Consider the following 26,295-nt stretch of genomic DNA (forward strand, 5'->3'; position numbering starts at 1 on the left):
TATTCCAAGTACTTCTTCATTTTAATTTATATAGAAAATTGACTCAGGAAAATTTTAAACATGTCAATGTTATTCCCTTGAAGGGAGATCCTCGAGTTAGGTGTCCCTCATTGACAGGCTGCTAACTAGCCTGATAACTGGCTGGGCTGGCCCAACCACAAGAATCTATCTGTATGGAAATCTATATTAATAACGACACAAAGGTTGGTGGCATAGGAAGTAGTGTAGACAGGAGCATAAAATTACAAAGAAACATTGATAGATTAAGTGAGCGAGCAAAACTGTGGCCGCTGGATTTTAAGACAGGTAAGTGTGAAGTTATCCATTTTGGACCAAAAAAGGATAGATCCAAGTATCTTTTCAATGGTGAAGAGTCAGGAACAGTGAAAGTCCAAAGAGATTTAGGGGCCGACGTACACAGATCACTCAAATGTAGTAGTCAGGTACAAAAATAATCAAAAAGGCTAATGGAATGTTAGCCTTTTTAACAAGAGGGCCAGAATATAAAGGGGAGGAAGTTTTGCTACAGCTTTACAAAGCCCTGGTTGGACCACATCTGGAGTACTGTGTACAGTTCTGGGCACCGCATCTTACAAAGGATGTATTGGCCTTGGAAGGAATGCAGCGCAGATTCACCAGAATGTTACCAGGGCTCCAAGGGTTAGATTATGAGGACAGATTACATAAACTAGGCTTGTATTCTCTGGAATAAAGAAAGTTAAGGGGTGTTATGATCGAGACTTTTAGGATTTTGAAAAGAATTGATATAGTAGATAGAGAGAAATTTCTTCTGCTGGTGGGGGAGCCTAGGACAAGAGGACGTAACCTTAAAATCATGGCCAGGCCATTGAGGAAAGAAGTTAGGAAACACTATGCAAAGGATGGCAGAAGTGTGGAACTCTCTCCCACAAAAAGCAGATGCTAGCTTAATTAATAATTTTAAATCTGAAATCGATAAATTTTTGCTAACCAAGGGTATTAAGGGAAATGGGGCCAAAGTGGGTGGATGGAGTTAGGATACACGTCAGCCATGATCTCACTGAATGGCGGAACAGGCTCGAGGGGCTGAATGGCCCACTCCTGTTCCTATATCCCGAATGGACGTTCAGCAGTCAAATTAATTGGGTAGCTGGTGGGCTATTAGTGAGAGCAGGGAGCAAGGTGTTGTAGAAATGCATGAACAGATACTTGACCATGTTAATGTAGAAATGCGTGAACAGTTACTTGACCATATTAAAGAAGAAATGCATGATGGATATTTGACCAATGTTAACTCCTTGGCTCCCATAATGGGGTAGCTACAGCACACACACACAGAAAGACACAATTGTGTAATTACGTTTAAGCCTTGGTATGTTGATAATTAAGTTGGCTGTGCAGGGGCTTAGTACCGTCTGCCCCCCCCCCCCCCCCCGAGCAGATAAGGGTATTGCTGACTATAAAATATAATGAGAATACAGTTTCTTGAGAGGCCATGTGGCCTTGAGACTGACTTCAGCCCTACTGATAACCAGCTTTAGAATGTAGGAAGGATAATGTGCTCGGGCCTACGAGGCCTACGTGCCAATATAGGAATGAGCTATGGACGTCCAGAGGGGGCAGGCTCACTACTTGATTGACCAACTACCTGAACCAATAAAGAATGTACATGTACGCCCATATTCTATGACAGGTGGACATTACTAATTAAACTGTATAAATGTGAACTGTTTCCTTTGTTCAGTGAAGAGGTTGTTCTGACCATTGTTCAGAATACAGCTTCCCTTGTATACAAGTCAATTAAAGTAAAACCTTTCCCTTTGTGATACTGGTCGGAGTGTGTTAGTGCATTGGTATAGTGTTAAGTTTCGACAGTTTATCATAGAATCACAGAATGACACAGCACGAGGCCATTCGGTCCATCGTCCCTGTGCCGGCAAATTTTTCGCCTTCAAGTATTTATCGAATTCCCTTTTGAAAGTTATTACTGAATCTGCTTCCACCACCCTTTCATGCAGTGCATTCCAGATCATAACTGGCTGCGTAAAAAAAAATCACCTCATCTCGACTCTGGTTCTTTTGCCAATTACCTTAAATCTGTGTCTTCTGGTTACCGACCCTTCTACCACTGTTTCTCCTTATTTATTCCATCAAAGCCCTTAATGATTTTGAACACCTCTACTGAATCTCCCCTTAACGTTCTCTGCTCTAAGGAGAAGAACCTGTAGGATTAGATATTGTTAGAGAGGCAACATGGACTCAGTATATTGGCGTTTGAGGTAAAAGCAGCAGAACTTCTGTTAATGTCTACTATTCTACACAATGCTGGCTCAGATCTCAGTCTTTCAGGTCACACAGGGTGCCTCCCTAGATGAAAGGAGAAAGGATCAAAAAGAAAAGCAAAATCTTGTACAATTGCTACTGGTTAATGCAAAAGTACTGATAACAGACAACAATTGCCTACTTCAGCCAGGAACAGAAGAGACATAAAAAATTCAATTTATCCTAATTTTGTCCTTAGCATTGCTGGCCTGGAAATCAGCCAAGATTTCTCTCCTGAGCTCTATCCACTCACTTGTACTGTAAAATTCATATCTGGCCATCAAACTAATAAAGGTTTGTACACAACAACAACTTGAATTTATATAGCACCTTTAACGTCGTAAAAACGTGCCAAGACGCTTCACAGGGGCATTATCAGACAAAATTTGACACCGAGCCACAAAGTGATATAAGGACAGGTGACTAAAGGCTTGGTTAAAGGGGTAGGTTTTAAGGAGCAACTTAAAGGAGAAAAGAGAGGTAGAGAGGCGAAGAGGTTTGGGGGGGGGGGGGGATTCCAAAGCTTAGGGCCCAGGCAGCTGAAGGCATGGCTGCCAATGGTGGAGAGATGAAAATTAAGGTGCATACACAGGAGTCATGGGTGAACGGGACTTGGTGCGAGTTAGTGTATGGCAGCAGAGTTTTGCATGGGCTCAAGTTTACGGAGGGTGGAAGGTGGAAGGCCTGCCTCAATGCTTGAGGAGAGCACTGGAATAGTCCAGTCTGGAGGTAACAAAGGCATGGATGAAGATTTCAGCAGCAGATGGGCTGAGGCAGAGGTGGAAACAGGAGATATTATGAAGGTAGAAGCAGGCAGTCTTGGTGATGGAAAGCATATGGGGGCGGAAGCACAGCTCAGGGTCAAATAGAATGCCGAGAGTGCAAACAGTCCGGTTCAGTCTCAGACTGTGGCCAGGAAGGGCAATGGAGTCGGTGGCCAGGAAACTCAGCTGTAATGCTCCCAAAACTTGAAAAGCTTGCAAACACTCACTGTTCAAACTTATGTGTGAAGAATGACTTATTTGCTGAGATCCTGGAAGGCAGCCAGTGTCCACAAAATCATAGCCCACTATCTTTCAGTAAAGGAGAAAAAATTGGATTTAAAACAAAAAAAAATTGGTAAGGGAGAAAATCAATTACAATATAAAATTAAGATCCAACATTAGCAGACGTACATTTAATACTCCAACAGCTGCCGATGCACCATGGTCCTTGTCCAAGGTACCACCAAGGTTGAAAACAATTTTTAAAAAGTGAAGTAAATTAGGCAGTAGTGATTATGTGATGCTGATCATTGGTTTTAAAAGCCTGAGGGAGAAGTTCTGCAGTTTTCAGGTCCTGGGGGGGAAAAAGGGAGATAGTGGAGTTTGGGAGAGTTACTTGAACTAATGCCTCCCATGAGATACCATTTAGGATCAAATGTTTACCTTGATTTTGAGCTCTGTGGTCCATAAACTGCGCAAATAAATTTTAATTGTATTTGGAGAGGAAATATGCACAGTGGATATATTTGTTATTTCATGTGTTGTGTTCCACATAAGCTAACACTGCAACCTGTACAACAGTCATGGTTTTTGCTCCCCACTGTTACTCATGTAATAACTAAAAATGCTAACCAGAAAAAGTGTGTTTCCAGACATAGATCATTGAATTACCTCATGATTCCCAACCAGGTGAAGATGGAATAATCAGATAATACGTAGTCAATTTGCAAAAAGCATCTCTCTTCCTTGTCTACAGCACTTTTGAAGGCAGTCAGATTGGCTTCAGAAGGTTCCTAACTTGTGGTTGAAGTATTACGCAATTTTGTCACCTCCTGTGCCACAATCCCACCAAAAGAGATCATAGCCTGGGACGAGAGCGCCTTGATCACTATCTGGCCTTTTGAGAATGATGAAAACATAGATATTATGTTGTTTGTCTTCGATCATAATTCTGTCCCTCCTTGACCTCACCATTTTTAACAGCGTTGACCATTTCATCCTCTCCAATGTATCTCTTCTATAGTCTGCTCTCCTGGTTCTGCTCTCCTGGTTCTGCTCTCCTGGTTCTGCTCTCCTGGTTCTGCTCTCCTGGTTCTGCTCTCCTGGTTCTGCTCTCCTGGTTCTGCTCTCCTGGTTCTGCTCTCCTGGTTCTGCTCTCCTGGTTCTGCTCTCCTGGTTCTGCTCTCCTGGTTCTGCTCTCCTGGTTCTGCTCTCCTGGTTCTGCTCTCCTGGTTCTGCTCTCCTGGTTCTGCTCTCCTGGTTCTGCTCTCCTGGTTCTGCTCTCCTGGTTCTGCTCTCCTGGTTCTGCTCTCCTGGTTCTGCTCTCCTGGTTCTGCTCTCCTGGTTCTGCTCTCCTGGTTCTGCTCTCCTGGTTCTGCTCTCCTGGTTCTGCTCTCCTGGTTCTGCTCTCCTGGTTCTGCTCTCCTGGTTCTGCTCTCCTGGTTCTGCTCTCCTGGTTCTGCTCTCCTGGTTCTGCTCTCCTGGTTCTGCTCTCCTGGTTCTGCTCTCCTGGTTCTGCTCTCCTGGTTCTGCTCTCCTGGTTCTGCTCTCCTGGTTCTGCTCTCCTGGTTCTGCTCTCCTGGTTCTGCTCTCCTGGTTCTGCTCTCCTGGTTCTGCTCTCCTGGTTCTGCTCTCCTGGTTCTGCTCTCCTGGTTCTGCTCTCCTGGTTCTGCTCTCCTGGTTCTGCTCTCCTGGTTCTGCTCTCCTGGTTCTGCTCTCCTGGTTCTGCTCTCCTGGTTCTGCTCTCCTGGTTCTGCTCTCCTGGTTCTGCTCTCCTGGTTCTGCTCTCCTGGTTCTGCTCTCCTGGTTCTGCTCTCCTGGTTCTGCTCTCCTGGTTCTGCTCTCCTGGTTCTGCTCTCCTGGTTCTGCTCTCCTGGTTCTGCTCTCCTGGTTCTGCTCTCCTGGTTCTGCTCTCCTGGTTCTGCTCTCCTGGTTCTGCTCTCCTGGTTCTGCTCTCCTGGTTCTGCTCTCCTGGTTCTGCTCTCCTGGTTCTGCTCTCCTGGTTCTGCTCTCCTGGTTCTGCTCTCCTGGTTCTGCTCTCCTGGTTCTGCTCTCCTGGTTCTGCTCTCCTGGTTCTGCTCTCCTGGTTCTGCTCTCCTGGTTCTGCTCTCCTGGTTCTGCTCTCCTGGTTCTGCTCTCCTGGTTCTGCTCTCCTGGTTCTGCTCTCCTGGTTCTGCTCTCCTGGTTCTGCTCTCCTGGTTCTGCTCTCCTGGTTCTGCTCTCCTGGTTCTGCTCTCCTGGTTCTGCTCTCCTGGTTCTGCTCTCCTGGTTCTGCTCTCCTGGTTCTGCTCTCCTGGTTCTGCTCTCCTGGTTCTGCTCTCCTGGTTCTGCTCTCCTGGTTCTGCTCTCCTGGTTCTGCTCTCCTGGTTCTGCTCTCCTGGTTCTGCTCTCCTGGTTCTGCTCTCCTGGTTCTGCTCTCCTGGTTCTGCTCTCCTGGTTCTGCTCTCCTGGTTCTGCTCTCCTGGTTCTGCTCTCCTGGTTCTGCTCTCCTGGTTCTGCTCTCCTGGTTCTGCTCTCCTGGTTCTGCTCTCCTGGTTCTGCTCTCCTGGTTCTGCTCTCCTGGTTCTGCTCTCCTGGTTCTGCTCTCCTGGTTCTGCTCTCCTGGTTCTGCTCTCCTGGTTCTGCTCTCCTGGTTCTGCTCTCCTGGTTCTGCTCTCCTGGTTCTGCTCTCCTGGTTCTGCTCTCCTGGTTCTGCTCTCCTGGTTCTGCTCTCCTGGTTCTGCTCTCCTGGTTCTGCTCTCCTGGTTCTGCTCTCCTGGTTCTGCTCTCCTGGTTCTGCTCTCCTGGTTCTGCTCTCCTGGTTCTGCTCTCCTGGTTCTGCTCTCCTGGTTCTGCTCTCCTGGTTCTGCTCTCCTGGTTCTGCTCTCCTGGTTCTGCTCTCCTGGTTCTGCTCTCCTGGTTCTGCTCTCCTGGTTCTGCTCTCCTGGTTCTGCTCTCCTGGTTCTGCTCTCCTGGTTCTGCTCTCCTGGTTCTGCTCTCCTGGTTCTGCTCTCCTGGTTCTGCTCTCCTGGTTCTGCTCTCCTGGTTCTGCTCTCCTGGTTCTGCTCTCCTGGTTCTGCTCTCCTGGTTCTGCTCTCCTGGTTCTGCTCTCCTGGTTCTGCTCTCCTGGTTCTGCTCTCCTGGTTCTGCTCTCCTGGTTCTGCTCTCCTGGTTCTGCTCTCCTGGTTCTGCTCTCCTGGTTCTGCTCTCCTGGTTCTGCTCTCCTGGTTCTGCTCTCCTGGTTCTGCTCTCCTGGTTCTGCTCTCCTGGTTCTGCTCTCCTGGTTCTGCTCTCCTGGTTCTGCTCTCCTGGTTCTGCTCTCCTGGTTCTGCTCTCCTGGTTCTGCTCTCCTGGTTCTGCTCTCCTGGTTCTGCTCTCCTGGTTCTGCTCTCCTGGTTCTGCTCTCCTGGTTCTGCTCTCCTGGTTCTGCTCTCCTGGTTCTGCTCTCCTGGTTCTGCTCTCCTGGTTCTGCTCTCCTGGTTCTGCTCTCCTGGTTCTGCTCTCCTGGTTCTGCTCTCCTGGTTCTGCTCTCCTGGTTCTGCTCTCCTGGTTCTGCTCTCCTGGTTCTGCTCTCCTGGTTCTGCTCTCCTGGTTCTGCTCTCCTGGTTCTGCTCTCCTGGTTCTGCTCTCCTGGTTCTGCTCTCCTGGTTCTGCTCTCCTGGTTCTGCTCTCCTGGTTCTGCTCTCCTGGTTCTGCTCTCCTGGTTCTGCTCTCCTGGTTCTGCTCTCCTGGTTCTGCTCTCCTGGTTCTGCTCTCCTGGTTCTGCTCTCCTGGTTCTGCTCTCCTGGTTCTGCTCTCCTGGTTCTGCTCTCCTGGTTCTGCTCTCCTGGTTCTGCTCTCCTGGTTCTGCTCTCCTGGTTCTGCTCTCCTGGTTCTGCTCTCCTGGTTCTGCTCTCCTGGTTCTGCTCTCCTGGTTCTGCTCTCCTGGTTCTGCTCTCCTGGTTCTGCTCTCCTGGTTCTGCTCTCCTGGTTCTGCTCTCCTGGTTCTGCTCTCCTGGTTCTGCTCTCCTGGTTCTGCTCTCCTGGTTCTGCTCTCCTGGTTCTGCTCTCCTGGTTCTGCTCTCCTGGTTCTGCTCTCCTGGTTCTGCTCTCCTGGTTCTGCTCTCCTGGTTCTGCTCTCCTGGTTCTGCTCTCCTGGTTCTGCTCTCCTGGTTCTGCTCTCCTGGTTCTGCTCTCCTGGTTCTGCTCTCCTGGTTCTGCTCTCCTGGTTCTGCTCTCCTGGTTCTGCTCTCCTGGTTCTGCTCTCCTGGTTCTGCTCTCCTGGTTCTGCTCTCCTGGTTCTGCTCTCCTGGTTCTGCTCTCCTGGTTCTGCTCTCCTGGTTCTGCTCTCCTGGTTCTGCTCTCCTGGTTCTGCTCTCCTGGTTCTGCTCTCCTGGTTCTGCTCTCCTGGTTCTGCTCTCCTGGTTCTGCTCTCCTGGTTCTGCTCTCCTGGTTCTGCTCTCCTGGTTCTGCTCTCCTGGTTCTGCTCTCCTGGTTCTGCTCTCCTGGTTCTGCTCTCCTGGTTCTGCTCTCCTGGTTCTGCTCTCCTGGTTCTGCTCTCCTGGTTCTGCTCTCCTGGTTCTGCTCTCCTGGTTCTGCTCTCCTGGTTCTGCTCTCCTGGTTCTGCTCTCCTGGTTCTGCTCTCCTGGTTCTGCTCTCCTGGTTCTGCTCTCCTGGTTCTGCTCTCCTGGTTCTGCTCTCCTGGTTCTGCTCTCCTGGTTCTGCTCTCCTGGTTCTGCTCTCCTGGTTCTGCTCTCCTGGTTCTGCTCTCCTGGTTCTGCTCTCCTGGTTCTGCTCTCCTGGTTCTGCTCTCCTGGTTCTGCTCTCCTGGTTCTGCTCTCCTGGTTCTGCTCTCCTGGTTCTGCTCTCCTGGTTCTGCTCTCCTGGTTCTGCTCTCCTGGTTCTGCTCTCCTGGTTCTGCTCTCCTGGTTCTGCTCTCCTGGTTCTGCTCTCCTGGTTCTGCTCTCCTGGTTCTGCTCTCCTGGTTCTGCTCTCCTGGTTCTGCTCTCCTGGTTCTGCTCTCCTGGTTCTGCTCTCCTGGTTCTGCTCTCCTGGTTCTGCTCTCCTGGTTCTGCTCTCCTGGTTCTGCTCTCCTGGTTCTGCTCTCCTGGTTCTGCTCTCCTGGTTCTGCTCTCCTGGTTCTGCTCTCCTGGTTCTGCTCTCCTGGTTCTGCTCTCCTGGTTCTGCTCTCCTGGTTCTGCTCTCCTGGTTCTGCTCTCCTGGTTCTGCTCTCCTGGTTCTGCTCTCCTGGTTCTGCTCTCCTGGTTCTGCTCATACTTATCACAACGTAGGCACTATATTTCCTCCAACAGCTTCTTGTCCTTGCGCTCACCTTCAGTAATAAATACTCCAGGGGATCATCCTTGATCCCCTCCTTTTCACCATCTCATTGAAGCATAGAAAATTCTTACAGGGCTCGACAGGTTAGATGCAAGGAGGATGTTTCCCGTGGCTGGGGAGTCTAGAATCAGGGGTCACAGTCTCAGAATAAGGGGTAGGCCATTTAGGACTGAGATCAGAAGAAATTTCTTCACTCAGAGGTGGTGAATCTTTGGAATTCTCTACCCCAGAGGGCTGTGGAGGCTCAATCATTGAGTACATTCAAAACAGAGACCAATAGATTTCTAGATATTAAAGGCATCAAGGAATATGGGGATGGTGCAGCAAAATGGTGTTGAGGTCAAAGATCAGCCATGATCTGATTGAATGGCGGAGCCGGCTTGAGGGGCCAGATGGCCTACTCCTATTTCCTATGTGGTTATCCACATTCCACCCTTTGGCAACATTATCCAGAAGCATGGGATCAGCTTCCATATGCATGCTGATGACACCCAGTTCTACTCCCTGCCTGCTTCATCAATAGAAATGCTTTAACTACTCATTCCAATTGCCAGTTCGATATGAAAACCTGGATAAGCAAAAATTTCCTCGAACTATATTGGCTCCTAACATCTATGTGGTTTCGACTCCATCCTCCACAACCCAGCGTGCCACCTCAGCCTAAATCAGGATGTAGACTCTCGGCATACCTCTTGGCCACAAGCTCACTTTTTCCTCCAAGACTGCTTTCTTCCACCTCGACAACTGTGACTGCCTCTGCCACTCCTTGTCCCTCAATCCCTCCACTGTTGCTCATGCAGTCCCGAACTCCCTTCCCAGTTTCCTCTGCCTTGCCACCGTTCTCTTATGCTTTCAAAACCCTTCTCTTCAATAGTGCCTTTGATTGCCCCACCCTAACCATCTCAATCTTTCCCTTCCTGCTCGGTGTCCTCACTAATGTAAGGCACTTTGAGATATCTTCCTACATATTGCTGCTGTTATTATTTCCTGGATACATTTTTTTTGTCAGTGAACTTATCAGCTATTCTCAGAGGGGATTACATTTTTACAACAATCATCAATCACAACAACAAAAAAATTTCAAAAGTCATCAAATGTTTTCTTAACCTCTAAATAAACGGGGCAATGGCAGCATGGATATGAAATTGGCGAAGTGACAGGAAACAGAGAGTAGTGGTGAATGGCTGTTTGTTGGACAGGAGGAAGGTATATAGTGGTGTTTCCCAGGGATCGTAACTAGGACCACTGGTTTCTTGATATATATTCATGACTTGGACTTGGGTGTACAGGGCACAATTTCAAAATTTGCAGATGACACAAAACTTGGAAGTGTAATCAACAGTGAGGAGGATAGTAATAGACATCAAGAGGACATAGACAGGCTGGTGGAATGGGCGCACACATGGCAGGTGAAATTTAACGCAGTGAAGTACGAACTGATACATTTTGGCAGGAAGAATGAGGAGAGGCAATATAAACTAAATGGTACAATTCTAAAGGGGGTGCAGGAACAGAGAGACTTGGGGGCATATGTGCACCAATCTTTGAAGATGGCAGGACAGGTTGAGATAGCAGTTAATAAAGCAAATGGGATCCTGAGCTTTATAAATAGAGACAGAGTACGAAAGCAAGGAAGTTATGTTGAACCTTTATAAAACATTGGTTCGGCCACAACTGGAGTATTGTGTCCAATTCTGGGCACCGCACTTTAGGAAGGATGGAAAGCCTTCGAGAGGGTGCAGAAAAGATTTATTAGAATGGTTCCAGGGATGAAGGACTTCAGTTATGTGGGTAGATTGTAGAAGCCGGGGATGTTCTCCTTAGAGTAGGGAAGGTTAAGAGGCGATTTGATAGAAGTGTTCAAAATCATGACGGGTTTAGATAAAGTAAATAAAGAGAAACTGTTCCCAATGGCAGAAGGGTCGAGAACCAGAGGACTCATGTTTAAGGTGATTATCAAAAGAACCAAAGGTGACATGAGGAAACACTTTATACGCAGCGAGTAGTTATGATCTGGAATACGCTGCCTGAAAGGGTGGTGGAAGCAGATTCAATTATAGCTTTCAAAAAGGAACTGGATAAATAATTGAAGGGAAAAGATTTGCAGGGCTACGGGGAAAGAGTGGGGGAATGGGACTAACTGGTTTGTTCTTACAAAGAGTCGGCACGGGCTCGATGGGCCTAATGGCCTTCTTCTGTACTGTAACCATTCTATGATTCTAAAGATATCACAACAACTTGAGTAACTGATGTGTGGGTGACAATGAATATGGATTAACATATATTTGCACACGTTCCATTTGAAAAACGGAAAATACAAAAACATTTTGAAAAAAATTAATGAAATAAAATCTCCACTAAGCACACACACTTCTGACTAAATAATGTTGCAAAAAAATATTGGAAGTTCTTCACACAAATTAAATTTTGTAGGTCTCAGCCTGATTACCTTAACATTGAAATAAATCAGCCAAGTTCTTTGAGACACAATTTAGGAAAGTAAATAGCAATGGCATTTCAATGACATAAAATACTGAGACAAAAGTATGGAGCTCCCTGGTCAATAAAATGTATTGAAAGAATTGTATTCAGAATTCACTCTATTCAGAAAACATCCTGGCAAAAAGCATCTTACTTTTCAAGGACTTCTACACAAGTTTCAGATCTCATGCAATACTTGTTCATAACTCAGAAGTACAGAATGTCATATATTAGATAAAAATAGTATATATTAGACCCAAGGGTTAATCTGTAAATCTGGGCATACATAAAGTGAAGCTCTAAACTGCATATTGTACAAACAGCTCACGCCAGGGCAACTTTACTTGAAACATTCCATGCAGCCTTACAGTCCCACATAAAAGAAAGAACTACTGTTTTAAACAGATTCTCGGTTTCCCATACGCTTGGCTAATTAGCCAAAATAACCACCTGCCTTGAAAGTCATTCAAATCTGCTGAACCAAGACAAGATAATGTGCTGCATATCATACGAAGTTCATAGGTTTGATTCACAAAATCCACAGAAGAACCAGGTCTAAATGACAATGGTTATAAGAAAGGCTCCGATATACATATAAAAATACAAATTTCTGTCACACTTCAAAAAGCATTGAGCAAAGAAAACGACATACAGAGAAACTCTCCCAGCAACTGAAAATACCTTAGTGACATAGGAGTTAAAATGTCTTTCGCCTGTGATTAACCTCAATAATCACGCTTTAAAAACATTTATTTTATCTTGGTTTCTGAAATGCAGACTGATATTTGAAAAAACCTTCCAATTTGCAAAACTCCTTCACCAAAAGTCAAGTAAATGCTGATTGATCTCACCTTGAGTTTACTTAATAGCAAAGGCATACAACTTAATCATAACAGCAAAAAAATAAGGTATCTTGCTTAACTGTAAAACCAAAATAATACATTGTACATTACATGGCATAATACTACTTCATTAAAAGCAGCATATTAGCCTACCTATTGTGACCAATGCCACCGGAAATCTAGTCATATGTTTTTCTTAATATCCATATATCTTAATAAAAATCTTAGATCCCGTGCACTTCTGATCTTACTTCCTGTTGTCATTTTTTGTCAAACTTTCATCTCAACTTTTTTCATTATAAATTCCTAAGTCAACTGACTCATCACAATGTAATTACCAGTTTCAGCCACTAATTAGTGCTTTATAATTGCCTCCCCACACAACCTGCTCAAAATGGTTAAATGGTTTTTGAAAAAAAAATTACACGTCATTTTTCCTTTGTAACTGAAATTTCTATTGTCCAAAATAAGGGTTTAAACAAAATTTTAAAAATTAATTGTCACAATAACATGGTTAAATTTACTCACTGAATTGTCTTTTCTGTCTTTTAATGCCTTGGGAACATAGAAATTGCTAGACGAAAAAAGACCAACGTCCATCTCGTTTGCTTTCTCCCATCCTGGCAGTTGCATGATACAATGATAATGGAGTAGTTGAAAAATAATAGCATGAAAAACCTCAGTGGTATAGGGCTTTGGGAACCATGTCCAAAGTCATCTTTTCCTCCCACGCATGCTACACTTACCACATGTCATGTATCAAATTTCTCATATACTGTATCCCACCATGTTATTTTCTGAAAGAAATCTATCTCATTTGCATTTGAATTAATCAATACTAACTGCTTCCACTATGCCCCGAGAGAGCCGGTTCCATAGGCATAAATGTTCACGCACCGTTAAGCTGTTCACTAAATCTGGCTCATTACTCATTATTAAATCTAACATGTCTGGAACTCACTGCCTAAAAGGGTGGTAAAGACAGAAACCCTCAACTCATTTAAAAAGTACTTGGATGTGCACTTAAAGTGCCATAACCTACAGAGCTATACACCAAGTGCTGGAAAGAGGGATTAAGCTGGATAACTCTTTTTCGGCTGGCATGGACACGATGGGCTGAATGGCATCCGTCTGTGCCACAACTTTCTATGACCTGCCCCCTTGTTGATTCTAGGACATTTTGTTGCAGAAAGCTGTTCTGAATACACTCAATAAATTCCCTACCTTTCCGACATGAGTTTGTCTGCTTATGCCAATCCATATGAAAGTTAAAATTCCCTATTAAAACCACTTTGCTTTTGCTACATGCTTGTCTAATACCTGCAGTTATACATTCTGCCACTTCACAGCTGCCACAGGGGGGCCTATACACAACTCCCACTACAGTCTTAAATCCTTTTCTATTTCTTAATTCTACTCAAAGTGTCCACTGCCTGCTAACCTCTTGTTATATCCTCTCTTATCATTGAAGTAATTTCATCCTTAATCACTAAGGCTACTCCTCCCCCTCTACCAGTTTCCCTATCCTCCTGTCAACCTTATAACCTGTTTTATTTGGTTCCCGGTCCTGACTGTCTTGCAGCCTTGTCTCAGTAATGGCTACCATGTCGTACCCTCTAAGTTGAATTTGCGCCTGCAATTCATTCAATTTGCATGCATCCAGTCCTACAACTTGCATCATTTTGTTATGATTGACAGCAAAACTGCCGATTCATAAGGCATTCTAGGACTTCTTGTTAATGAGCCTGCCAACTCCTGCACTCCTATGTATCAACAAAAAATGAATGCAGACGAAAACACTATTCAGTTTACATTGCCTCTCCTCTTCTGAAAGCAACATAACTGTACAATTGTGTACTAGCTGACCTCTTGCAATTGCAGTCAGCAAGGGTGAGCCAAACTTGATTACAACTGAGGAGAAGACTAGCAAATGATGGAAAATTTGAACAGGAATGACTCGGAGAAGGTCTTTATATTTTATAATGTATTCCAAATGGTTACACCATCTCCTTTTCTTTTATTTACTGGAGAACTCAAAAATTACCAGGAATCATATACACTGTGAGGAAGGATTTTTAAAGTTTGGGAGGACGTTTTGAACAAAAGTCCTGATTTAAATGGGCTTTTTATGGTAACTGTTCCAGAGATAAGAGGTAAATAATGAAATATACGCATTAATTTCATTTTCTCAAGTTTTAGAAATTTTTAGTTTTTGTTACAAAAATCCATATCCTTAATAAGTAGACATTTGAAGTGAAGACCAGCTCCCCCATATTACATAGAGATTTATTTATGTATGTAAGTGTGGTATTTATCTATCTGCAATGGGCCAGGACAAGAACATTTGGTCATTTTTCAGGATCTAATCAAAAACATACTTCATTGCCTCTGGAGGTTCTTTATGAACTTCATTCCAAAATCTTCAGTGGAGATGTGAATCCTTTCATATCTGAGTACACCGCCCTTGTGTCTTCATGACCTCCAACTCACCATGAACAATGCCAGAGCAGATATTAAAATTCCCAGGTAAGATTCTCAACGATTTTACCTTGAAGTCTTCAGCTAGATTTGTTGATTTTCTACCAGGTTGACAAATGTAGATTTCAAAAAAAAAATGCTCTTCAGATACAGAGTTTCTAGTATTCAAACAAAAGTACAAAATGTAAGTTTCACATGTATTGTTCATTTCTGGAAGACCTTACAAGCTCATCTCCATCGCAAACAATTACAGTCAAGAAACACAGCTGTTTCCCTTAACTAAACTCAGCTATAATTAACTAGAACAATCTCAAGTCCAATTAACCACATAACATCGTTCTCATTCCCTGCAGCTTATTTGTGCTACTTGCTTAGACTATCAGACACATCAGCTCCTTCCCTATTAGCCACTTAAAAAGCTTGTGTTTTGTTTCAAAATAAGATTCACAGGATTGAGAGCAAAAGGACATAAAGAGTGCATGTATAGCTATAAATTTACAACTACATATACGCAAACTGGCTGAAACAAAAAAAACCTGGGAGTCCTGGTTGAAGGGAATCAATCAATTTACAAATTTACAGAAGTAGTTTCCAAAATTATATTCAACTTCAGTCCAATGCTGAGAAAATATGACGCAACTAGCAGAGTAAATCAATTGCAAACAGCTTATTGTCTCTAGTGTCTCTCTTTTAAAAAAAAGTATCAAGTGATCTGCCATGGCATTACTCACAGGCAACAAAAGAATTGTCTCTCTCCCTGTAACTATCTCTCTGCTCATCCCCTATTGCAATTCTTGTCTCTCCATCTTCCTTTATGGCTCTCACACATTGTCTCTCATTTTCATCTTTGCAATGGTGTCTCCAACTCTACATATCTCCCACTCTCACTGTATGCCACTCACATATTTTCTCTCATATGACTCTAGGTGTTTCTGCAAGTTTTTCTTTCTTTCTATCCTTTTTCTTTTTGTTTCTCACTATGTCCTTTTCCTCTCATCTCCCATGGTGGCCTGGAGCCAGAGTCAGGGCTGCAAACTTCTGACAGCCATCGAACGATCATGTCTCTTCTGGCTGGAGAGTGGGGTACTAGGACATGGAATTGGGAGGGGGTTTAGGACAAGTCACAGATCTCTCAGGAGAAATGGGTGCAGGAACTGGGACAGAGAAAAAGCAGAGCCCAGGGCTAGGACATACCTTTGCCCCAGGTTGATCTTTCTGTTGTCATCATGCCAGATCCATAACCATGGTTGTTACTGAAGTGTCTGGGAGGTGCTGCAACGTAGATGGGTGAGATTGAAACCGGAGAGCCCAGGGTGGCAGGGCAGTCAGCGCCTGGGGCCAAGAGGGTGAAAGGCTCACCCTCAGCCCACTCACCTAGGAAACATGTTGAGAGGGAGAAAATAATCAGTGAGTTGTTTGAAGGAAACCAATTCCAAATTACATTCATCCACTGTCCACTTTTAGCAAAGTGCTCAGGAAATATGATGTGGAGATGATCAACGATAGAACAACTGGCAGAGCAACCAATTCCAAGGAGCTTATCATTCTCACTGAATCTTTTTTGAATTATGTTGCTACAAAGCCAATGCCTACCAGTATACACCTGCGTTTTATAGACTTGTATAAAGTATTACTATAGCATACTGGAAGAGGCAGTGGAGACAATGGGAGGCACAGTCTCATCAGGAACCTATTGCAAGGCTGATTCAGATCAAGAATGTAAACAAGTTATTTATAAATTTCTAGCAATCTACATCATGTAGAGATCAAAAGAATGTTGGAGGTGTGATCAGAGTGGAGAAGTGCCAGTACAATTGGAACATGCTAAAGCCATTTCTAATATTATTTCGTTTCCTCAAACTATTAAAAGGGAAACTATTTTTTCAATTTTAATAATTCACTCAAACAAATTCTCAATGCTCTTGTACCAACTGAAATTGGAAAAACCATCCATACAACAGCTAATCACACCACTTATATAATTACTCAATCTAAACCAGCCCACTTGGTAAAGCTCCAAACAAACACCAAAAATGAAGGCAATTGAGTAAAATACTCCCTATTAAATAAGTAAAAGCTTCAGTACTTGCCGTCCGATTAGTCCCGCTGAGGCTAAACTCCAAACTCTTCTGGCTGTTTTTAGTCCATTGATCTCTTGCTGCTCAAGACTAATCTCTCACTACAAATATGTAGTCTTTCAATTTTCACATTAGCCCAACTGCCACAGGAAAAGCCAGGAGAGAGCGGCTAATCACACCACTTTCGTAATCAATTAATTAACCTGTTACTGGCTTAAACCAGCCCTCTGGTGAAGCATCAGACAAACAAGTTTAATCAGGCCCTGGCATTCATCAGCTAAAATGAAGATAATTAAAGTCAAAATAGACTACAGGGCTGCACTGACAGGCAATACCGTCATTGCACAGTACTATCTTTCGGGTGTGACATTAAACCAATGTCCCGTCTGCCCTCTCAGGTGGACGTGAAAGATATCATGGCACTATTTGAAGAAGAACAGAGGATTTCTCCCGGTGTCCCTTATTTATCCCTCAACCTAGATCACGAAAATAAATTATCTGGTCATTATCTAATTTGTGGTATCTGCTGGGTGTAATTTGGCTTCCACATTTGCCTACATTAAAACAGTGACTACACTTCAAAAGTATTTCATTGTATGTGAAGTAATTCCTGTGGTTATGAAAGATGCTATATAAATGCAAGTTCCTTCTTTCCTAAACGCCACATTGTACTGACCATCCATGTTCCACTGGTCCCTCAGTGCTCAACTATAATGAGACCAAAACAATGCTTTTCTACTAGAATGGACACAATGATTAATCCATAACAAAATTTTATTAAAGTCAGGTTTGCTCAAAATAAAGTCCATTTCCCCCAATCTGTTGAGGAGCATATTAATGTTATTTTTCACCCATCTCATCAGATTTGCCCTAAACTATAACCCGAGCACAGGGTAAAACTTCTCCTATAGAATCTACCCCCTCTAATTTTAAGCAACCACCAGGAGGTAAATGAGAGCAAAATATCTCAACTCATCAAATTATTTTCTTTCCAACTTCCCCAAGTGGCTGTGAAGACTGGGAACGTATCATGTGGGAAACCCCAGGAAAGAAACTCACTATTTCTATAACTGACCATCAATGCTCTATAATGTGCTGCGCCACTGGACTAACACAAGAACTTGTTAAAATAAGTACCGCTGAAACTGAATTTTAATTTTGGGGATCATAACCAATAACAAACATTCATTTTAATAACCTGAAAATTCAGTTAAAATAAAAGCTTCTCTTTTGTACTGAAATTGTTAGTTTATAAGCAGGTTAATTACACCCTGGTTTCTGGACAACATCAAGTTTTTTCTCATTGCCTTCTGTGTGTTCTACTAAGTCTGCATACAACCCAATAGCACAAACATTAAGTACAGTATTTTATCATTCTTTGAAATTTATTTTTTTTTGCTTTCCTACACCTTATAGTATAGGTATGGACTAAAACCTTAGTTCTTGCTACTTCAATCAATATGCTGCACAATAAAAATCAGGAGATCCTCCAGATGTTATATGATTTGAATGACAGGGAAGAGGGTATGTGGACCTTGTGTTTAAACAATTGTTTGCTTTGGTCACTAATCTAAATGACCCAAAGTCACCTCTTCAGGGGATTGAGAGACTTGATTCAAAAGCAGGTCAGTTACACAAGAACAGGAGTAGGCCACTTAGCTCCTCAAGTCTGTTCCACTATGGTTGATCTGTACCTCAACTCTATTTATCTGCCTTTGTTCCATATTCTTTAATACCCTTACCTAATAAAAATCTATTGATCTCAATCTTAAATATTTCAATTGCCCAGCATCCACAGCATTTTGGGGAGCGAGTTCCAGATTTCCACTACCCTTTGTATGTAAGAATGCTTCCTGATTTCATTCCTAAATGGCCGAGCTCCAATTTTAAGATTATGCACTCTTGTTCTAAATTTCCCCACCGGAGGAAATAGCATTTCTGTAAATGCCCTATTGAATCCCTTAATAATTTTAAATACTTTGATTAGATTACCCTTCAACTGTATGAACTCAAGGGAATATAAGCCAAGTTTATGCAACCTGTCCTTTCAATATAACCCTTTAAGCCCTAGAATCATGCTGGTGAATCTGCACGGTGCCCCTTCCAAGACCAATATATCTTTCCTGAGGCTCGGTGCCCAAATCTGAATGGCGTACTCCAGATGGGGTCTGACCAAGGCTCTGCACAAGTAAAGCATCACTTCCTCACTTTTGAATTCCAACTCCCTGAGATAAAGGCCAACATTCCATTAGTCTTTTTGAGTACTTCATGTACCTGTGCACTAGCTTTTAGTAATTTGTATAGTGATCAGTTATTACTCTCTTCTATGAATTCTTCATCGGACCACCTTATTTGTACGAAGTCTGCATTAACTGACAGCAGCCACTCGTGATACAGCTGGACAGCCAAAGGGCTCCTCCATCTTCACTGACTGCCCTTCCACATTCCACACATCATTAGCTACAGTAATTCAACTGCTGGCTAATACGACCATTACTGATCTCTCTCTCTCGATCTATGCATCTGTATATATTTCATTGATAGGTATCCACACCCTCAACACATCTGTAACTTTTTCCTCACTTTTGCCCAAGTAGCAGGTTAATCACATCCTGGTTCCTGGACAACATGAAATTTCTTCTGATTGCCTTTTCTGTGCTCCACTGGGTCTGGAAATAGAATCAAGGAGCAGCAAGAAGGTTTCATTGTTCTTGGAAAAGTAGTGGTAGCAAACTAATCACAGGGCAGGGTTATTTTAAGTGTAATAAAATTTAATTGAGGTACAAGGTAGGAGGATCAGCAAGATACTCTCCAGATACTGGGGTTGTTAAAAATATCACTTTTTAAAATTTGTTTTTTTTTTGATTGTGCTGAAATCACAGTAGCTGATTTCAGGTGACTTTATTTAGCATTTACAAAGTTTGGAAAGTGATCAACTGCATCACTAGGCATTATGGCATGTTGTGAGTCATTATACAATGTACATGACTTTATAAAATCTCTATGCATACCACATGACCATTATATTGTACTAAAAAACACCTTTGGGCAAGAAATTCATTTAGGTTATGTCCAACAAATTTGCTAATATTTTTTGAAGAAGCCACCAAGATGATGGATGAGGGAAGCCTAGGAAAATTGTCTACTTAGACTTCCAAAATGCGTTCAACAAGGTATCGCACATGAGGATTCCCTACAAGATGAAAGCTTTTGGTATTGATGGCTGGATTGAGAACTGGCTGGAAGGCCATAGGCTAAAAGTAGTTATAGTTGCATTTGTATCTGGAGACCAGTGGCGTCCCGCAGGGATCAGTGTTGGGACCGTTACTCTTTACTATTTTTATTAATGATCTAGATGTAGGTGTTCGGGGTAGGATCTGCAAATTTGCAGATGATACCAAGAACTATGTGAGTATCAGGACTGTGGATAACGCTTGACTGCTTCAAATGGATCTAGATGTGTTGAGGGACTGAGCTCGTAACTGGCAAATGAAGTTTAATTTGGAGAAGTGCAGTATTATGCAAGTGGGCAAGACAAATGCTCAACATACATACATCCTTCAGGAAAAAGCATTAAAGCAGTTGGAGAAAGTAAGAGATCTGGGCATTCTAGTGCATAAATCTCTAAAGGTTCATGAGCAATGCTGTGAAGCAATAGCTAGAGCAAATAGGATGTTGGAGTGCATTCATAGGACAATTGACTGTAAGACAATAGCATACTATTTTGTCCTTGTACAAGACCTTGGTCAGGCCTCATTTGGAATACTGTGTCCAGTTTTGATGATCTCACATGGTGGGTAACATTGGGGCTTTGGAAAGGGTGCAGAGAAGGACCACTAGACTAATACCAAGCTTAAAACATCTTAGTTATCAAGATAGGCAAAAAGAGCTGGGACTCTACACTTTAAAGATGCGTAGACTTTGGGATTATCTGATTGAGGTTTATAAGATGATGAAGGGGATAGATTGTGTTCCAGTTGATAGTTTGTTCCAATTAAATACTTTAGGGAGAACTTGGGGTCACAACTTTAAGTTGTACAAGACCAAACCTAAGTTGGACGACAAGAGGTGATTCTTTTCCCAGAGAATAGCGGACCTCTGGAACAGGCTGCTGGTTCGTGCGGCGGACGCTGATTCGCTGAATTCCTTCATGCACGAGCTGGACCTGTTTCTGGCTGGGGCGGGGATCATCTCTTACAAAAGGTAGGTAATGTAATGCATAGAATTATCAGGGCCAGAGTGAGCTCCTGGATTAGTTTCGATTACCATTGGGTCGGAGAGAAATTGCCCAAATTTTTTCCCCCCAAATTGGCCTGGGTTTTTAATTTTTTTTGTCTCTCCCAGGAGATCATATGTTGTGGGGTGGGGATTGTATATATTGTGATACACAAGGCATCATGATTGTGTGGGGTTGCATGGAGCAAGAGGGTCTTCTCCTGTCTGTCATTTTGCATATGTTCATAGTATGAATAATAAGCTGGTTCATCAAAAGGGAGGTGCTCAGAATTTTCCTCTGGGCAGAGCTAAAGAAAAATTCCTTTTCGGTAATTTTTTTTTAACCTTAAGAGAAAATACATCCCATTTTTAGGACTGGCACTTTCTTTTGTAACAGTCTGTGTTTTGGGTGGGCTGTCCTGAAGTTTCTAAAATATAAACCGGATGGCAACCGTTTTAAATTGAAGCCTGGTTTTCACACTTATTTCTGCATTGAACTATATGGAAGCAGTAATTCTGTTGCCTGCTAATACGGCCACTACTGATCTCTCTCTCTCGATCTACATATATTTCATTGACAGGTATCCACACCCTCATTACATCTGTAGCTTTCTCACAAATCACAAACTGGTTCCTGGACAACATATTACGAGTTGTTACAAATGTTAGAATATCGACAAATGAAACATCAGAACTCAAGACAAGATGTGCCAATCCAGTAAACACACATATAACATAGCTGGTACTGTAACTGCACATCACTTGAAGTAGGCCAGAAACGCCCTAAGTGTTGCTAAATGCCTTAATTTTTTTAAAAGAAAATTATAGTTTAATAGGAGATACTAATCTACTGGATTATCCAATTAAAATTATTTCAGACTTTTCCCTTTTTATATTTGCTCCATCTCTATAGATAATGTTTTAAAACGCACAGGAGAAATTGTTTGTCGTTTTCTTTGAGAGCTGTGTTGACTTGACAGATTAACAGACAACCAGCAGGAGGATCACCTTGTCTCAAGTCATGGCTTACACAGTATATCAAACGTGGACATTGCAGTGTGACTACATTAATAGAAAACAATACTACTTCAAAAAAGGTTACCATGCTTTAAAACTGCCTGCGGACATCCAGCACGGAAACGGGGAGGGGGGTGTGGGTGGGAAGGGAGGGAGAGGGGGGGGAAGCAAACAAATTACAGATTATTGCAGTTCTCGGTCAGAAAAGCGAACGACACAGTCCAAAAAATTACGCGCTCTCCAAACAGCCGCCATTTCGAAAGCAGCAACCTCTGGACGGACTGGACCGGACCGGACCGGGAGGGAGGGAGGGAGTGAGGGGAGGGGAGGGGAAGGGTGAGTCACCACAAAGCGCAGACTCGTTTGCAAAGTACGGAAAGCCGGAGGAACGAAAATACACGCGATGCGACGTGAGGGGAACGCACACGATTTTTAAAAAAACGACCGTTGGCGGCGCGCGGCCGCGCGCGCGCTCCCCTCCCCTCCCCTCCCATTCAAACGGACGTCACGCGAGGCACGCACTGCACGCGCCTCCGCGAGGAAAGAGGAGGAGGAGGAGGGAGGATTTGAGTGAGGAGGAGGAGGAGGAGGGAGGATTTGAGTGAAGAGAGGGTGGAGGGAAGTTAATGGCGAGGGAGGGGTTTTGGTCTCCCGGGACAAACAAAAAAAAAACACCCCATCCGTGCTGATCGGAGCTGCCGCCATGTTGGGCCGGAGTGAAGTGATGGGAGGAGGTTTTGGTTTGTGATGTGTTTATTTTCTCTTCCGTTTAAATAAATCATTTTTTAAAATATATATATATATATATATAAAAACACACAAAAGCTTACTTCTACAAATCAATTAGTGGCTCTCGGCTCCCCAGACAGAGAGGTAAGGCTGACTTTTAGTTACTGTCTGTGGATCACACTGACTGCCAGTGACCTGCTTTTTGTTTTTTTTCTTCTATTAGTTCTCTTTGTTATCAAACTTGTACTTTCGCTGGCTCCTTGTAAAACTTAACTTTAAACGAAAATTAACCGGCCAGCTAATGCGCCAGCGACTTCTTAAACTGTTTTAACTCCTGTCAAGTTCATATTTTTTTTTTAAAAAAATTATTGACGGGGTGGGGGCACTTCAGTTCTTGCTGCTGGTGTCCTGACTCCTGCTCCTGGCCGGAGTTCTGTTGTGGTCCTGCCTGTCTGACCCACTGAAAGGAAATGTCCAATACTGCATGAATTCGGGGTTTTTTTTTCTCTCTTTTTAAAAGGGTTTTTCCCCCTCCCTTTTTCCTGTTTTTGTGCTTTGAGTAGATATTTTGAATGAACTCGATAGGGATAAAAGAGAGGGGTTGGGGAGGAATGACAATCTGAAGTCAAGATTGTTTTTTAGACAAATGCAAGAAATAGTGTTGGAATCTGAAAAGGGAAATGACCCTTGCAGGTGTAACCCCTTCATCTGTAGTCTGTTTCTACATTGTAAAAATCGTTGCCTCAAATCTCGACATCTCTGATGCATCTCCAAGCTACTCTCATGACCTCGAAGTAAGAACTTGCATTTATGTAGCACCTTTCACGATCTCAGGACGTCCCAAAGTGCTTTACAGCTAATTAAGTACTTTTTTGAGGTGTAGTCACTGTTGTAATGTCAGGAAATATGGCAGTAATGAAATAAATGACCAATTTAGTAGAGTTGAGGGATAAATGTTGACACAGGGAGTGTCATGGGATTCCTCTTTTACATCGACCAGAGAGGACAGACGGGACCTTAACCCTCCACAACTATCAACCCGTTCAGAATGATGCAGGCTGTGTCCTCACCTGCACACTCCTGCATTCCCATCCTCTTGTCTTCTTCAAGCACTGCCAGCCCCAGCATTTTGACCTCAGAATTCTAATTCTCACTTTGAAATCCCTCAGTTGCCTCAACTTGGTGATTTCCTGCTTTATTTCGCTGTAGAGACCCTTCACTCCTCCAACACTGGGTTTTTCTTTTGTCCTTCACTTCATCATTGGTGGCCAAACATTCAGCCACTGTGTAATCCCCTGCCTTCCCACCTCCCTCCCTACTTTTAAAACTTTCTCAAAACCTTTGTCTTTGACAGTGCCTTTGGCCCTCCCTTCGAACCCTCTGCTTTGACAAGTCTTTCTGTATGCGAATCAATAGAAATGCAAGTTACTGATGAAAATCAACCAATTCTGTCTTGTGCTGCAGCTTGTGAATTGTTAGGGAAGTATTTTTGAATAGTAAAATCCCTGGGCTGTAGTCCACATTTTTTTGTTGTATTATTAATTTGCATTTGACTTTTTGCTTAAAGTGAAATAAGTTTGTTAGGAATGGAATTATGTTTGGGGAGTGGTATGGTAGACCTAAAGAAACAGGAAAATGATAATGTAGTATTTAGTATTAACGTCTGTTCTTGTGTAGGTACGTAAAAATTTCTGTCTTATCAGAGTAATTTGCTGTAAATATTTATCCATGCAGGTCACTTGAACCAATGATACTATAGCTCAAAGTTGTGTTTCTCACTAATTGATTCCTTATGAGTCATCTGACACCCTTTTGGAAAATTAACTATTTAGTAGTAAATGCAGTTTTGAAACTTGAGGTTTATGTTAGGGGGTGGTCGTGTGTGTCAGCTTCACCTCTGACTTCTGAGCGGTCCGAATCGCTCCCACTTCCTGGGTTCTAGACCTTGGACTTATTTGGGGGTTGTAACAAAAAGTGCAGCAGACAACTGGTTTTGGTGCGAGAAACTTTGACCTTTATTCAGGAGAGGAAATACAACACAACAATCTTAACACTCTAATAAAATGGGGAACACTTCAGTACACGTGAGGGAAATTACAGTCGGAAGGATACCTCACCCCTCCCAATCCCACTGTACTAGTTAGGTTGGACTCTCAAGGACCAGAGATAATGCTCACCAAACGAAACCTTGACAGTAATTCACCCAGAGGTAAGTCAGAAATAGATTGTAGAGTGGAAACTTTGCGGATCTTCGGTTTTCTCCCGAGTTGGTTTTCTTTGGTCGCGGTGGCCAATATTACCCGGTTGGTTGGTGGTAATATTCGGTTGGTTGTTTCGTAAGGCCCTTGTTGCCGCGAGGTGTCTGATGGTCACTGGGACTGTTGCTCTGGTTTCTTGTGTGTTGGCCTGCTTCTAGAGCTGCTGACCTTCCCTGTCGAACTGCTTTCCTTGTTGTCTGCTGGAAACTGCTCTTCTTTCCAGACACAGGCAGAACCAAGACAAGCAGCCCAGCAAGCCAGAGAGTGAGAGTGAGAGTGGTTTCGCCTTGTGGATGTCTCTCTTACAATGGTCTGTTAAAAACAGTTCTTACAAAGTTTTTTGATGGTCCCAATCATATTGCAAATTGCTTCTCCCAATGTGTCATTGTTTTAATTCTGATTTAGAGCTTGTCACATAAGGCTTCCTTTTGTATCCAACGTCCTAGGAGTTGTTGGTTTTGCTTTAAAACAAAAGCATGGCCCCACCATGTCTGGAAAAGTTACCTCTTTCAATGGGAGTGATTGTCGACCCCCTGCTGTCCGTTTTGCATTAAAACAGAGACATGTCTGAAGCAGTAATTCTCCCACCTTCCACGTGTGGGTTGTGGATTTCGTCTGGTGACTGCTCACCTATCCTTCCATCTTAGGATTTTAGTCAGGGTCCAAAGTTTTTCCATACTCGGGGAAAAGGTGAATTTCTTTAGGGCTTTTCTCTGAGTTTTTGGGGGATCTGTGAATTTTGAGAATCTTACACTCCCCCCTGTGATACTTTAACCTTGCTTCAAGTATGACAGGTAAGAATTCAGTTACATTCATATCCAAGCACGGAGGGGGTCCAACACCCCTGCACCACTTGGAAAATACGGTACATACATAGAAAAAATAATACACGGTAAACAATAATACTTAAACTACCAACCACCTTATATAAAATTTAACTAAAACACCCAAACTTGACAATCTCAAAATTAAATAACAGAAGCTATGTACATCCGCCGCCCGTCCCCGGGCGGCCAGGCTAATCCCTGTTCGGGTTACAGCACTCTACTCCCTTCGGTGTGGCCGCGCTGTTCTGTACCTTTTGTCCCTCGCAGCCTGTGGCCGCTGGCTGGGGACCTCTGTCCTCAGATCGATCCCTGACTTGAGGGGCTGCCCTTTTAAACTGGGGAGCCGGTGACCACTGTTTCTTTGGCCGTGGCGTTCGTGGGGGCCTTCTAGGGACTCTGGCTGGTCGGGGTTTTCTGGCTGGTGAGTCTTTAACTCGAGCCACTGTCCCCTCTTGTGCGGCCTGTGGAATCTCCACTGCCGCTGGCTGGGGATTTCTGTCCTCAGGCTGTACCTCTTCTAAACCTGTGTCAGGGGCAGGTAACTCTCTGCCCTCAGGTCCCACCTCGTCTGAGTCCCAGATGAGCGGGGGAGTGTCCCAAACGGTGGGTGGGATGGCCCTTCCCGTAAAACAAGCCACTGCACCCGCTTGTGCAGTCTGTGAGTTTGCTCCTGCTGCAGGCTGAGGATTTTTATCCTCAGACCTTGCCCCAACTGGCTGTTCCATTCTCGCTTTATCTATGGCCCTTTCCCCAGCGCGTATTGTCAGGCCCAGGAATTTCACCTCCTG

The 26,295-nt window shown here is 43.7% G+C and overlaps 2 protein-coding genes across 9 annotated transcripts in view; one reads left to right on the forward strand and one right to left on the reverse strand.

Annotated features, from left to right (window-relative positions):
- fbxo9 (F-box protein 9) overlaps positions 1-22,028 on the reverse strand; it is a 124,644-nt gene extending 102,616 nt beyond the window's left edge. For 2 of the 3 annotated variants that reach the window (XM_067983997.1, XM_067983996.1), the window contains exon 1: positions 21,779-22,028. In XM_067983997.1, coding sequence (XP_067840098.1) covers positions 21,779-21,781 — 3 coding nt within the window. In that variant the 5' untranslated portion in view covers positions 21,782-22,028. Of the gene's footprint in view, positions 1-14,283; positions 14,498-21,778 lie in introns of those variants that run through there. The other variant, XM_067983998.1, reaches the window with a different exon arrangement.
- A 265-nt stretch (positions 22,029-22,293) lies between these two features.
- The window catches only part of LOC137321573 (serine/threonine-protein kinase ICK-like), an 82,509-nt gene continuing 78,507 nt past the window's right edge, over positions 22,294-26,295 (forward strand). For 4 of the 6 annotated variants that reach the window (XM_067984000.1, XM_067983999.1, XM_067984005.1 and 1 more), the window contains exon 1: positions 22,294-22,566. The gene's annotated coding sequence lies outside the window, so the exon portion shown is untranslated. Of the gene's footprint in view, positions 22,567-22,595; positions 23,217-26,295 lie in introns of those variants that run through there. The other 2 variants (XM_067984003.1, XM_067984004.1) reach the window with 2 other exon arrangements.

Source organism: Heptranchias perlo, chromosome 5 (genome assembly GCF_035084215.1).
Source record: "Heptranchias perlo isolate sHepPer1 chromosome 5, sHepPer1.hap1, whole genome shotgun sequence".
NCBI lineage: Eukaryota > Metazoa > Chordata > Chondrichthyes > Hexanchiformes > Hexanchidae > Heptranchias > Heptranchias perlo.